Source organism: Halyomorpha halys, unplaced genomic scaffold (genome assembly GCF_000696795.3).
Source record: "Halyomorpha halys isolate HHAL.00 unplaced genomic scaffold, Hhal_1.1 Scaffold20.1, whole genome shotgun sequence".
Lineage (NCBI taxonomy): Eukaryota > Metazoa > Arthropoda > Insecta > Hemiptera > Pentatomidae > Halyomorpha > Halyomorpha halys.
The window spans coordinates 207,054-223,719 of record NW_027110474.1 but is presented as its reverse complement, the minus strand read 5'-3'; the positions used below and the strand labels follow the sequence as shown (position 1 = coordinate 223,719).

General features: G+C 28.5%; 1 protein-coding gene across 1 annotated transcript in view; it reads left to right on the top strand.

The window, feature by feature from the left end:
* The window catches only part of gish (casein kinase I gish), a gene marked incomplete in the record, with an annotated part of 196,453 nt that extends 186,063 nt beyond the window's left edge, over positions 1–10,390 (top strand). The window contains 1 exon segment of the mRNA XM_067048647.1: positions 5,049–10,390. Coding sequence (XP_066904748.1) covers positions 5,049–5,100 — 52 coding nt within the window.
* Between the last annotated feature and the right edge of the window lie 6,276 nt (positions 10,391–16,666).

The following is a 16,666-nucleotide window of genomic DNA, read 5'->3' as shown; positions in this document are numbered from 1 at the left end:
TTTTTTTTTAATCAAATAGAATGAATAACTAAGATAAGTTTTATAGATAGTTATCCTGTTTAAAATCCTGATTGCATCTCAAAGTTTAGAGATTTAGTGGAAAGAGTCAATTAGATTCTAATAAACAGTTTTATGGCGCTGATTATCTCAGTGATAACATTTTATGCTCCTTTAAAGCCATTATCATTGAGAATAAATGATGTTCTTTTCTCGCCAATGGATTGTTGATGAAATCTCTAATGATATTTTTAATTGAGGACATCTGATGGATTAGCTTTGATTGACTTTTAACAACCCAACTAATTTATTTATTTAGCTCCTTTGATTCTTATCACTTATGTTTGTAATTATTTTCAAATTCTTCTGATGGTTCATAGCTCTTTATAATTAAAATTAATATTTACTTTCTTAAATCAGAAAGCCTTTTGTATTTGTATATCTTAGTATGCATCGAGTTCGTGGCTTAATTTTCAAATTTAGTCAATCTATGTTTAGAAATTTCTCAAAGCTCTGACTTTTATATCACTTTCTACTAGAGATCTGATTTTTGCTGATCTGATTTTCATATCAACTTCCATTGTATCCTAACTGATACTGAAGTTTTGGCCTGCCAGAATGAGGACAAGGAAGATAGCATAAAACATTAAGTGAGATTAAGTCATCTCTTGCATCCTCATGACGGATACAAGTGATGATTTTTTCACAGCCCTTGTCACCATAGTAAATTTACTAGACAATGCTAGGAGGAAGTCGATCGCTCATAAATCAGACTTTTTTTGTACATTGTTGTTTTAATCTTTTTTCATAACCGTTTATTATTTTGTACATTTTAAAACAAAAGCCAATGTGGATTTATCCCAGAACCACCTCCTGGATAAACTATAAAGGCTAGTGTGTTTAATGATAACAGTTGCCATAAACACTTCCTCCAAGGAAAACCGGACTCTACGCTCTCACAGAGAACGACTTTCCTCAGCTAGTAACTAAAGAAAACTTACCTGTATTACAAATAATTTGTATACGGGTGGAAAACAATTATTGGTCCAACCCACTTTAATCTTTGTCAAAGAAGAAGACAAGCCCCTGAAATGCCTGCAGACAAAAGAGATGTAGAAGACTGAACCTTCAAGTAGAATTTATATTAATTGTAAAACTTATAAATTTTTTTATTAGTAATAGTTCTATACTACGGATACATGTGTAAAATTAAACTCCTGCTGCACACCTGTATTGCTTACAAAGCAGGGAAAGGAGGAAATAAATCAATACTTTCTAAACTGTTCCTGGATAGACTTTGGCAGACAAAGTGAAACATTGCTCGAACTGGACAGGGGCACTCTAAGGATAGTCACAAAGATCTCCACTGGAACACTGGTCACTAAGGATAGTCACAAAGATCTCCACTGGAACACTGGTCACTGTAGGCTCAATAAACTTATGTTCGATCTAAATCTTACATGTTTTCCTCTGTGTGGATTTTTTAACACTGAGGATGAAACAGCATATCGCATCATTCGTTGATTTGATCAATTCGCAAGTTTGAGATTTGCTGTTTGGCATGGACTGAATTACAGACCCAAAACAATGCGAATTGATCAACCTTTAAATCTAATTAGATTAACCCTGGGCCCTAAGTAGATCACTGAGGATACTGGCATACAATACGCCCTGTAGGCTACCATGCTACAAGCAATAATTAGTAAAAAATAAATGATTATATAGTATACATATGTACTTTTATTTTGTTTGTAATTTTTCATCTTTACTTTGAGATTAAGGCACTGTGGTTCCTTAAGTTTCAAATTATTTAGAGTTGACTGTATCTATCCCACTTAGCTTCTATTGATCTGACGAGTTTCTAATTAGGATTCTGGTCTGAACGTCTGTTCTCAACTAAGAGGTTAAATTAGCTTTATTTAGCTGAGTTGTTACTTTTTGTATGTACTTCATGTATTATTTTTTTTAGGAATATGATCATAAATTAATGCTTGTATCTGTTATGTTTAGGTTGTCAGTTCAACAAATGGAGAATTGGCAAATGATGATCCGACTGCTGGCCATTCTAATACGCCAATTACTGCTCAAGCAGAAGTTGAAATTGTGGATGAAACAAAGTATTTTACTTTAGTTAATTTTTGCATGTTTAATTCAAAAGGGATAAGGAAACAGTTTTTGTTTGCAGTTAAAAAAATAAGTCTTTTGTAATAATAAACAGATTGTTTTCATATTTCTTTTTGAAATACTGTAGATGAATTTATATCAATGAATAGCTTGGCTGTAATGTGACATACTCCATAATAGTTTGGAAATCCATGACAAAAAATCTGGTGCATTGCACATATCACACAACTTTCACTTGCCCCTCTCCCCTTCCCCTACTTTGAGTTGAAATTAATCTTTGGTCATTTCAGAACAGATATCTTAATATTATTCACTGTGGCAATATTTTCCAAATGAGCCTTTCCGCTGACAGATTTACTGACCCCTATTTCTACAGTTTGCAGAAAAGTATTTATATTAATATTTCATGCTGCAAAATTTTTATATTTTTCTGTTGCAAAAGTATGACAAAAACACAATAGTTTATTCAAAGTTACATTATGCTCTTAACCACTTACTCAATGCTAAATTGTTATATAACGAATATTGAAAATACTAACGAAGATTTTATGGAGCTCGTGATGAAATTGAATATAAAAATAATAAAATATAGGTTAAGTAAAATTAAAAAAATAACAATTTAATAATTATTGACATAAAAACATCAATACAACATCCGGCAGATAAAAATTTGTTAGAAAGTCCTTTTATCGACATGTTTTTTCCTTATTCTCATATAATTTATAGATTAAAATATTTTTTCTATATTCTTTGACTTTCTAATGATATATAATACATCAGTATAACTTCTCTTATTTCCAGAAATGTTGTTTCAACCAGGATAAAAATATGTTTGCTTATCTCTTTAAGTTAATTATTAAATCTATTCACAATTTATACTTATCCATTTTCTACTACTAGTCTAAATGTGCTCATTTTTTTAATTAAAAACGTAGTTTATAAATATGCAGTTTTTGTGGTATGTGCCTTTATTGTGGCACATATAAAAACTGCAATTCCTACAAACAGCTTATTTATTAACTACTTTTTATAACTTCATGGTTTTCTACAAAAAAATTAAATTGCTGCTTTTGGAAAAACTGTATTTCTGGTTCTATTAGATATACAACTTTTTACTCTTTAGTAAATTTACTGTATTAATAAATGTGTGCAGAATGTTTTTTGTTTTTTTGCATTAGATAGTTTCCAAGGTATTAAGCATCGAATGAAAAATTAACAGAAATTATTGTTTTTCTCATTGAACCAAATGAACTTCTGAATTGTCGGTAAAATTGCTTCTATGAGCTCCTGGACTATGAGAGTGGGGAAATAAATTAAAATTTATTTTTTATGTCGAACATCTGATAATGTCTAATAAAATGGCTGAAAATTAAAGGGAAAAAAGGAAACAAAATATTAAGGAAGTTGATTTGTTTAATTTGATTTAGTTTTATAAAAAATTAAAATCATCTTTATGATGGATTTGGGACTTTGGCTATTATCATTTTCAACAAGATATGTATTTATTTACTTGAGTTTTAAATCATTTTTTTGTTATAAATTTCTTTCAATTAATTGACAAAAACTCATTACGAGTTAGTTTGTCTAGAGGGAGGGAGAGCTAGGAAGCAGAAGTTGATAGCCTTCATCTATTTTATGCTATAGTTGTACTTCTCGAAAAAGTTCATTTGTATCGATTATTTACATTATTATATATTTATGTAGATAATTGTTTATGATGTTGTTTCTGTATTAAGATTCTTTAGCGGGGTTCTATAACAAAAAGAATTTTCATGCTTACCTGTCTCAGTTTTTCCTGAAGAATTTTAATGAGCGAATGTAGTATATTTAATCCATAAATAATCAATCAAAATATTGAATTGGAATGTTTATAATATAAAAAAATAATTCATAATTTTTTTAGAAAGATGTCTGGCTTTTCTATATCATAATTTAATTTAATTATATATACTTAATTTATTTAATTTTAATTTAATTTATCTTATTCACCCACATTTTAATTTTTTTTTTTTGGAAGACAATATTAAAAAATTTACTAATTTTCAGCCATTAAAACTAACAAACGACATTTTTTGAAAAGTTTAGCTTTAGTAATCGGTTAATATTCATGTTTAATTTTGACAAACTAAGCAGTACCAAAATTTTATATTAATGACTTTTTCTTTAATAATTATTTACTCTGTAAAATTTTTAATATTCAATACTTAACAAAACAAAAGTGGAAAAAGGTACATTAGAAAAATTGAGTCTGGTAGCTCAGTAAGTAAGGCACTTCCTATCTCCTTGGCCAATGCTTGAGTCTGGTTGAGGTAGATATTATTTATTCTGCCAAAAATCAGTCAATAGACTTTCCTGGGGCATACCTGCCCTCTAAAAAGTGGATACCCTTTAATTGGGGAGCAAAACCTGATAGTTGAGAGTAATATTTGACCGAAACAATTCCTTGTACATACGTCCATTGTTCTAGAAACAGTACTTCCTTACAAAGAACTGAAGCCAAGACCCTTCATGGCTTGTAGTACTGCAGTTATTTTCTTTCTTTCTTTTTTTTTTAAATTTGTAATTAAAATTTTATCAGAGCAAAGAAGTTAAACAATAAAGAAAAAATGGATTATCCTAAACAAGTTTCTTTTTCTAATTTAATTTCTATCGGTGGTTACCTAAAGGTCTGTAGTGTGTATTAGATAATAACAAATGTTTCATTAGGATGACGATGTTGTTTGAATTATCAATCTTATTAATAAGATCTCGGATAGGTTAGCTTTTACATATGATTCATTAATTCCTTTTAGTGGCAAAATATTAATTTTAAAATTTAAGGACTAATATAATATCAATTTATAGCCAATTATTGTTTGGGCATTAAATTGACTTAAAAAAGTAACAGTCTTTGTTATTGACAATAGACCTGCCCTGTCTTTATTCAGGTGCTGCTGCTTTTTCAAGCGGAAGAAGAAGAAAGGTGGGCGCGGGAAGTGACTAGGGGTGGTTGAATGCAGCCCAGAAAGAGAGGCAGTGACTTTGCTCCAGGCGACATCGCAGTCGAACTCACGGGATTCTGTCCTCAACCCTCCACCTCCGCCCATCACCTCTGGCGCCTCATAATCTACAATCTTGATCAGCTATTGGTTTACTCATTGTAGGATTTTTTCCATATTACATTTAGAAAAAAAACTTTTTTTTGTCACTCAGTCAGATTTTATATAATTTTTTATATCAATTTTCGTGGATATTCCATTTTTTTTTTTTCATTTTTAAACACTGTTAGCACTTTCACCATAATCTTAAATAAGAAGGAATATTGCATTTTGAGTCATTTTTTTTTTCTAGTATTAGTTAATTGTTAAGATATTTTGTATCAATTAATTTATTTTATATCCATCGTCATAGGATTCAACTGACGTCAGTGATTGTTTTAGATGTATATTTCTGTATATTTTAATTCTTATGTGTGTGCGTGTGTGTGTGTGAAATTATTTTCAAACATTTTCACTGTATTTATAAACAGGGTTTATATAATTGTTCCCATTTTCTCAAGAATAAAGCAGTTGACTGAGATTAAAATAATGTTAATAATGGTAACTCTAGATTTAAATTTGAGGAAGGTGTGATTTTAAAAAGCAAAGACCAAATGAAAGAATTGTTATTTATTGATAATAATCTTGGTAATGGAGGTGCCCGATTTCCCAGTTCCTAAGTGAGTCCAAGTGGGAACGGACAAAGGTGAAAATACAATTACTCTGTGTCTAATGTGAATTGTAGATATTATTATGATGAGACAGATTATTGTTTTGTATAAAGTTGTTAAAACGTGTAAAAAAAAGTAAAAATAAAAAACAAAAAAAAAACATGAAGTTGTGAGGAACTGTAACTCAGCTAAAAGCGGTTTGCAAATTTACAATAAAGATAAGTGGCCTAGTTTTAGTATACCAATGTAAAGGCCAATTGTGTTACTTAAAACCTCATGTAATTTAAATAAATTAAGATTCTGAGAAAAATTGCCCTTGATTTGTTATACTTCCAATTATATTTTGATATATATATATATATATAAATTCATACTACTTATTTTAACTATATGTCGAAATAAGACTCACAAAAGTACACTTGAGTATGCCTTACATTAGTAGTGTATACACAATAAACTTTTATGAACACGAAATTTGTTAACGTGATTATGTTATTTAAAGTGGTGCGCTAATACATACCTGTCTTGTTGGAGAGGCCTAGGTGCAAGTCGAACACTAATGTTATAAATTAGTCAGTGGGACATATCAGGTCCATTTATTGCTAATATTTCTTATAAGTATCCGCCTTTACTAGCATATGAAGTTAAGAATTGAAATTAACATTTAGGCTCATAAGTGAACACTGGCACGAGTGGGCTGAGTTCAAATTAGTACAACTTTTAAAAATGTTATTAATTGAATATCTTGGGCTAAGACTTTTTTTTTATATACATTGTATTAAGCTTTCAAGCCAATAAAATATAAATTTTGTGATCAAAGTTAAATTAGGGTTATTACTTGGATAAGTTGATATGTATTCATAATACCACAAATTGTTAAAATGTGCTTTATTTTCATCTTAAGAAATAAAGTAATGTATTTATTGGAAATTAAAAGAAGTTTTGTTTCAAGTTACATGTTATAAAGTATTTAACACATCTTTATGGATGTGCGACATTGTAAATTATTGTACATCTCAGTTAATATTTAATATTTATATACTGATGATTGTAAAGGACAAACCGTTCTTTATTGTTCGTTTTACTTTATTTTAAACTCGGGAGGAAATCCTTCCTCTTTCATTGCTTGAACCGAAATAAAAATTTTGATTATTTGAAGTTTGCTTGTTTTGTTACTTAAAGAGGACACACAAGATTATTACTTCTAAAGTGTCTGTATTTTTTCTAAATAAAAATATATACTAATTATATTTTATTGATTGAACTAATTAGATTATTATGATACTTTAATTGTTTTAACTTTCTGTTATGAATGTAGGAAGCATTAAGTGATGAAAATAACATATGTTGTAATTGCTGCATCTTCATACATTTCCAGGATTATTTTTGTTTTTTTCTCATTTATAGTAAATGTTTTATAGACATGCATTTATTTGTTATTTTTTCATAGTAGGCCAATTATAATTACATTATAATATTTCAAGTCTAAAATTTATTTTTCAATACTGTTTTAGAAGTGTAAAATTCAGATAATGAAACACATTTAACTTTTTGAACTTAAAGAAGAAAAACTCATAATAAAAAAAAACATTTTCAGGAGATGGAAGTTTTATTATAATTCATTATTTTTCAAATCATTCACGAAAATATTTTACAAAAAAAAGTTAAATTATTCTCATATACTTACTCAAATAAATCACTCATAAATGAAACATTTTAACTAATATATATGTTACAAAGTATGATTTTTTGTTCATTTCATTTTATTCATGATAATAATTATTAATACAAGTGTTGGATTGCTGCTAGCAGGAAAGAGATCAATCTTTAATTTTGGTTCTTGGCAGATCAAGGAATAACATAAACCAGTAACTGAAGGATAAAGAGCTGTGAATCAGCTCGGATTGAAGTCATTATAAATGTTAAAAATAAAACAAAAATGAGCTTTTGGTTCTTGAAACATTTTTAATACACTCTAATAAAATTTAAGTCTAATTAAAACATTAAAAAGGATGATGATTTATTTTAATTTTATTTATCAATTACAATTTCATACCACTAATGCTCCATATGCAGTAGAGTTATATGATTATATTTATCTTCAGTGATCTTATGGAAAATCAATGAACGATTATTGAAGATGAGATAACAATAAATTAAAGAACTGTTATGTGTATTCTGAATGAAAACTTTTATTTCCAGTTAATAGCTTTTTTTGTGTATTTCCTAGTATTCACATACATTCAAAAACCTATGTATATATCGAACTTGATGAATCTTTTAAAAAAAAATATTTATTTATTTATTAATGAACCACATATTTTCATGATTAACATCTACAGCAAAAAAAAAAAAAAAGTGATCTAGGCTTTGAGGGATTTATTCAAGATTAATAAAGAAACATTAAATGGAACATCCAATTTTATCTTATAAGTTCTAAAAATAATATATTTGAGGCATTAGCAGGAAAAATGGTGTTTTAGATCAAAAGGCTTTTATTCCACAGATTCCACTTTTAGTGTACTCAATATCCATTTTATTACTTTTCATAATTGTATCATAATTTTTAAAGCTAGTATCTACAATAAGAGTGCTAATTTCGTACATTAATATATCATTCACAATACTTCATTAAGCAAATTCTTTTTTTCCAGCTACCGCCTCAATTGTGTTTCTTGTATGTAAAATTCATATACATACTCAATGAAGAAGTACTGACAATATGTTCAAAAACTATTCTTATTTTTGCTTTGCAGCTTTTGTTTTTCCCAGAAGTTATGTGAGATATATGAAATTTTATTTTATGTTCTTATTAAAAATCAAAACTTCTGAAAAAAATGTATGTTCAATATTTAGAGACTTATTTATGTATTTTTTCTTAAAAAAATAATAGAACCGAGTACATATTTTATTTTTCAACCTTGTACTGCACAAGCAGTAGATGATTATGGGGTTCCTTAATTTATTTTTGTTTTTTGAGGTTATGATTTCAGGTTGAAAAATAAAATAAATATTATTGTGTTTTAAAATTGTTTTAGATGTGTATACGCTTATGATTTTAATTTTGTCCCTCTCATTTTGTTTATTTTTTAAATCTAATGAGTGTGTAAATATTATTTTCATGTTATAGTCCTTACTACTGAATTGTAATTTTCAAAAAACAAATTTTTTTTATTTTTTTGTGTTAGAAAGTATTGAGAAAATGCATATTTTTCTAAAGGTATATAAACTCTGTTGATAAACTTTTGCTGCTGATTAGTATGTAATTTCTTATTTCTTTTGTTATGATGAGTAATTAATTAGGAAGACTACATAATGGATGGGAATAGATGTCTTTTGTATTTAACTTTTCTTTCTTTTTACTTAATTGACAACTGTTCGTTAATTTATGCTTCCTTTCCCATTTGCCAGCATTTCTATTTTAAATTTTGTATTCTTTCCTTTTTTCAAGGAATAACACCTATTACTTTTCTCTTTATTTAATCATGAGCGATGTTTAGGGCATTTGTCCATCATCTGGTCTAATCTATAACTGTATTAGAATAAGATTAGATCTTAGCAACCCTTCCACATTTACATAATTCAGGTATATCACACATTTCATTAAGACTATTCTATAAAATGAGAAAAGCCAATTATTAATATATTTTTATGTAATTACTCTAAATTATCCAATATTCCTTGTCATTCCTTTTAGGGATTTGTCTTGATTTAAAATTGATATTTGTTCTTCCAGAAAATTATGTTGTACTATAATATCTAAAAAAAAAATGTAATTTTTTTATGACAATTTTTTTAAATCAAGACAAATCCCTTTAAGGGGTTGTTAGATGGATGATTCTAGGTAATTACATAAAAATTTATTATTAATTTTTTGTAGAAAATTGTTATTATTTGATTTGTTATTAAAATTGTTTATTTGTAACCTGAAAAAATTGTAAATGTAATTCTGAATAAAAAAACACTGATAAGGCTACACTGCTTGAGACCATGGGAAAACAGCTGTTTCCTTAGTCTGAGGGAGAGTTGGGCAACTATGAAACTAATAGTCAATTTTTACTCATATCAGGTCTGAGGGTTCCGTTTTTGCTTGGTGTATCCATTAGTGCAACATACACTCTTCGTCTGTTATTATACCCTCCCTGACCCACAGCTTAATTGACTTTTCTCATTTCATGCAATAATTGTAATAAAATGTGTAATATAGTCCCGAATTCTATAAATGCGGAAGTGAAAATAAAGGGTTGATAAGATTCTAATTTTTTTTAAATAAATAAATTGGACTAGATGATGGACTAATATCCACAAGGTCGCCAATAAATAAATAAAAAAGGGAAAAGTAATGAGTTTTTTTCTGGAAAAAGAAAAAAAATACTAAATTTGAACCAATAGACAAATTAAATAATAAAGATTATTTCAAGTTTTATTTCTGAGGAAAGTCTGCATTTATTTCTGTGCTTCAAATAATCTCAAGAATAAATTGCTTGGTCCTTATGGCACCCTGTTTATATCTGTATATATTTAGATTAAGAAAAAATATCGAGAATAAAAGAAATCCAGAAAAACTCATTATATTCATTACATATGCTGTTTCAAATTTTATTTCTTAATTACCTAAGCAATTATTAGACATTTTAAAGATTTAAATCTTTATTGATTATGAATACCAAGCAGAACGGTTTTCCTTCTTTATATTGTGCTAAGAAGGAATAATAAATTTCTTCTGGGGCTGAATTAAATAAAGAATTGAAGTAATAATAATAATAATGAAGTTATTTATGAAAAAGAATCTGTAAGGGTTCTCAAGAGATCCTTTTTGGCACGATTGGCAGGCTATATTTTCACAATTTTTTAAGAAGATAAAGTAGTTGGAACAAAAAACTGAAGGAATTGGATCCTAATATCATAACATACCTGGTTAAGGTAGGTATTACGGTATGACTATTTGTGTGTTGTATTTGTACTATAACATTAAAAGTTCAAATAAAGTATGATTAATTCTGTTTACCGTTTGTACTCTTTCAACCCTTGACAGGGCCAAACCATTTATGTTTATGCCATATGTGACCGTCAAGATTTGTCACCAAATCCTACATGATCAAAATTTAGATATTGTAATCAATACTAGGTCAACATATTAAATTTAACTCATAAAAGATAGAGATGAAATTTACATCAATCGTTAGAAAAGAAAATAATAAAAAAGTTAAATAAATAAAAAATTTTAAGTTTCACTTACTAAATTATATGCTGTTTTTATAAAACAAAATTATAATCTTAATCTTTTGTTAACCTATTCTTAGAAATGTAGCTTCTTCTTCAGCTCTTGAAGAAAGAGATAATTTCTTTCTCTTTTGAATTTGCTTAAAATGGGAAGTTAAGACTTGAGATAGTTAAATTGAGCAATATTTAAAAAGCACCTGAAATTGAAAAAAAAACTGTGAAACCCGCTACTCCCACTGTCTGTGGTAGACTTAATTATCTGACTTTTCAAACAGACAATTATAATAAATAGGTTGGTCGATGTATGACATGTCAAAATCTCCCAAGAGGAGATCTTAATAATAATCTCTTCCTCTCATTTGAGATTCTCAGTCATAACGATATTGCCATTCCTTTATCACTTCTATCTTCTAGAATTTTAAGAGATCCGGCAGAGTTACCTTAGAATTAATTCTCGTTTGCATAGTGCCTCATGTCTGATGTAATTTCAAACTAAAGAAAAGTAATTTTCAAAAATAGAACTTTCCTTCATTGTAGACTCATCTGTTCTGACTAATGCAATGCAGTCATAATTATTTTTTTATAGATGGAAAACATCCTGAAAATTCCTACACATTTTTTACAATAATATAAAAATACAAAAGTTGAACAGTTTTAGTAAACCCACATAATCATTTTAGAAAAAAATTGTGTATTCTGTAGGATATATTGCTTAATAAAAGGTTAATTATTTATTTGTCAATCTGGTTTTTGACTTTAAAATATTTTTTCGGTTTTAAGTGTTCATATTCATAATAATCTAATCTCGATTTACCTTCATAATACCGCAGAAGTCCGCAAACTGAAATGTATGCCTAGGTAGGTCTTGGATATTTGAAATCCAAATCTGTGAAGTTAGGTTGAATTTTTGAGTGTGACAGTTATTGTCAACAGTGTGACAACAAAGGGATTAGTTGACACACTTGACAGAATGGTCAGTGAATATTCTTGCAAGAGACAAACCAGAAGATGCTCTGTGATTTTGTTCATGAACTGGATGGATATAGCTGTAGTAAATATATTTACTGGAGAAATATTCATCCTTAGACGAATAAATGGAAATGAAGGTACTTAAAAAAATGGCGTTTCTGCTGTCTCTAAATAAAATATTTGTTGAACCAGCCATAATGAGAAGATTGAACAACCTATCAATTTTATTTCTAAACATTTAGTCTAGAAATGTTGAATGTCTTTGAAACATTTAGAATAAGAATTGTGCTAGTGAGGAGATTGACTTGGAAGAAGCAGAAGACTGTTGTGGAATTTAGGGAAGGGGTTTTATAAACAGACAAAGAGTGCATGTCTTCTTTAACAGACACCAGACGGACTGCCCTTAGAACAAAGCAGCATGTTTCTTTGTTCCCAGCAGTATCATAGTGTCGCCATCTGCTGTTTTATTTACAAACCAAACTTATTTTCTATAACTAAGACTCAGAACCAGGTGCGACCATACATCAAGAATGGAATAATAAATTAGGTTTTTTTTTTTCTGAATATTTTTAAAATCCACTTCTTATATCAATAACATTTATACAAAGATGGAATGTTGGTACTAAGATAGATAAAATAAGTAAGAAATCCAAAAATTGTATTGGGTCCTAAAAGGATCAGATCCCTGCGGTATTATGTGTTTTTTTTTCAGACCATTGTATTACAAAGGTTAAATCAGTTTATTTTTCTAGTGAGATTTTAGCTTAATTGGTATATAAACTTCTAATCTTGTTTACTTTTGATTTCTTATGTAAAGAGTTGATTTTCCTTTGTGAGATAAATTAATATTAAACTTTATTACTGAATCATGTGATTTTCAGTATTTATCAAAGCCTATAATCATTTACCACTTCAAATATTTACCCATAATAAAGTGCAATAAACTCATTATAAAGATATAAATTGCATGTAACATTAAATTTGAAGTGATTTGTGATGTGTTGAACATAGATAAAAAATTAGATATTTTTCTTAAACCCTCTTTTTGATAACCATTGTTTTAGAAACAAAATATTTTTTCGTTTTTTTCTGTTTTAAGTAAGCATTATTTCGCAAAACAAAAACAAGAAAAATGGCATTGCTTCATTTTTGTACATTTTATGTAAAATTGCCCTAATAATTCAGTGTTTTACTTTTTTCAAATGAAATTTTGCATCACTTATTGTACTAGATAGTTTTTATGGGTTATAAGCAATGAGAATATTAAATAATAATATAAACCATTACTAAAACAGAAATGAATTCATATTGTTTCTTAATCCTGGCAGGTTTCCCTGGACCTATATTAATGTTTACTTAATTTTTATTTTTTACCCTCAAGCTAGATTTTTTTTTTTATTGCAAAAAAGGTGCAACCTATTTCTAAAGATTCAAATTGTTGATTATTGGTTATATTGATTCTGATAATGCTTAGGAGATTTGAGATAGCATTAAACAAAGTGATAGTATCACTAATATCTCAAGATTTAAATTCTCCAATAAATGTTGCATGTATGTTAGATATAATGTTAAATTGGGTCCACTTGACCAAACTTTTGGAAAATTAAAAACTGTTTTACTCTATTCCACTATGTATATTTTATTAATATTAAATATAATATAACATGAAGTCCAGAAAAAGCCGCCTCACCACAATTTGAATGGTTGAAAATACCAAAACTTAAAATGTAATCTTCTTATAGAATTTCTAAATTCTAATACAATTTTTTTCTACCTTCAGAGTATCTATTATAGGAAAAAATTATATATGTAGATAATTTTTGAACTTATAACTTTTCTAAGATAAACATTGCTAATTATCTTAACCTTAAAAATAACTCTTCTTTGTAAATTTAGTAAGATTTTTGTTGTATTTTCAATTAGATGAGCAAAGTTAACTTCTGTCATTTTCATACATTATATTGATTTATTAATGTATTAGTTGATATTTCAGAGGTGGTGTTAAGAGGACTTTTTTTTATTTTTATTTTTTAACAGGCAATTACAAGTGCTCAGCTAATTTACATTACAATAAAAAAAGGCATTTTTATTCTAATAAATTTGACAAAAGTTACAATACATCATTTCTATGCCTGGTTTCATTAAAAATCTAGATATGTCACAAGATTTTTAAAAAATATTATTTACAGTATCATTCCATTGTGTTTTTGAATTATAATTATACATAATAAGGTTGATCATATGACTGTTTTTGAATTGAAATAAGGTAATTTCAATATATTTCAAGGCAATAAACAATTACCTATTAATGATAAAAATTGAAATGCTAACACAAAGCTTAACATCATCACCAAATGTACAGGTTTTGTTTAACCTCCAGCAGTTAAGACACAATTCCAAAAAATATACACAAATTATTGAATGAAATTTAGTTTATTATATTTAAAAAATAGAAAATAACTAGTGGACTATTTTAGCATAGTTTATATTATATATAATTTGGAAAACATATTCATATTCAACTTATTTTTACGACATAATTTATGCACCATTGCTTTTTAAGTTGGATTTGTGTTACTCCGCGCTATAGTTGTGTGTCAACTCCAAATTTGTATTATTCTTTGTTGAAAACAATGATTCGCACACAGGTATTTATATATTAAAGATAAATTTCTTTTAACCATGTAACTCTTATTAATAACAATTTTTTTTTATCCATGATTTATCACTAACTTCATTAATTCGAACAGAATTCCATTTTTCGTCTATAAAATCTGAGATTTTCAAACTAAAGTTTGTTTATTTATTGATAAACTGACATTTATCGGTTCTAGTTTAGTCAACTGAGTGCAAATAATATATTTTCTATCAAAAATATATCGACTAATGCAATTATTTGGTTAAGAAAAAGCATTTATTTTCAAACTTTGGAATGAGTTAATTCAGATTGTAATGTCCACAGATATTTTATTTGTTAATTAAATTTTAGTTAGTTTATCTATGCCAGTTTATTTTAATTTTCATCTTTTGATTGTATTAATGTAAACATAAGTATTAACTTTGATATATCTTGTTATTTGTTATATATTTCGTTTCCATGAAGGGGATGCAAAAAACAAATCACCTTTATAAAGACATATAGGTATTAAATTTAACTGTATAATGTTTTCCAGTTAAACTCAAAAATCGTGCGTGGTAGGCGGATTATACGTTTTTTTTTCTTCTTTTCTTACGTCGGCACAAGACTTCCGTTGGAGTCCTACACTGCCCCTGCTGTTATATTATAAAAGAATGGAGCTGAGGATGTAAATTGTTATTATTTACTTAAATTGATTAAGTTTTAATATTTTATTTAATTTGTTATTATTTATTTAATTTTAAAAATCTAATTTGGATTCTGCTATAAATTTGCATAACGCCTGAATAGTAGCCCTATCTAGATCTGCCAGCCCTTGGAGGAAAGCGCTATTGTTTTGGATGAGGGGATATTTAATCCTGTATTTGTCATATCTACTGCAATTTAGTATAATATGTAACAGGTCTTCGATAGAGTTACATGTCGAACATTTATCATTATTTTTAACTTTGATTAATGTTAAGCCGCGATTTACACAACGTTTATTGAACACCTTACGTACGCACGTCTCCAAATTTTGAGTGGATTGGCCTGTTGAAGTTATCGTAATTTTGGCGAAAAAAGATTGAGAGACCAGTGATGGCGAAAATTATAATACACATTTTTCTATTTCTTTGTTGCTATTTAAACTGTTTGTTTTTTTTTTTCTTAGGCAATCCACAGCGAAGGTGATGTTTACCTAGTTGTCTAGGTAGCATCTGTTGGGGGGTCGAGTTTTTCATTTTGTGGGGCCGCCACTTAATGAAAAAAGATCAACGTCCCAGGCCGGATTGGAACCAGCACCGCTCACAGATTTCAGAACCATAGACCTAGGCTTAACCTAACTGAGTTACGGGGAGCCCGAAATTCGTTTTTATTTTTAGGATTTCTCAGGGTGGGTGTAACGAATATAATTTTTTTTTTCTCCTAAGAATGTAACGAACTATGGGTTCGTATACATTATGGATGCAATCGGGAAAGAGCGGGTCTCGGAGTTTCTCATTAGAATAGGATATTTATATTTTTCATTTCTCCCCTTTATTTATTCATAAAATTCTTTTATAGATTTTGTATTCATCTCTTGTTAACTATGACTAGAAATGAGTACTACTTATTTAAATAAACAAAAATAAGGGGTACTTTACAGGAAGATTTTTTAAAAATTCGTTATTTAAGCCTTGTCAAACTATTCCAATAAGGAAAGACCTAGTCCATGTTATAGACCATTTAATTCTAAATTGACAAAGCGAATTTAATCAAAATCGTTGAGTCGATTTCTGAGGGAATAGACGCTGGGGAAAGAAGAAGACCCGGAAAGACCGGAACAGGATTAGGGGACGACAGTTTGGAAGGGGGAATGCCCGCGGAAATGGAAGAGGTGGAAGAAATTATCAACGGCGAACCTCGTCAAATTATCTAGAAAACTAGGACGGCAGGTTTGATGAAGATAAAATAAGTACGGGAGGAGTTCGGTTACCACTGTCTGGTCAACATCGGGAGCGCGGGAAGAACAAATTTGCCGAGTACTCAAAGACGGGTCCAAACCGGGG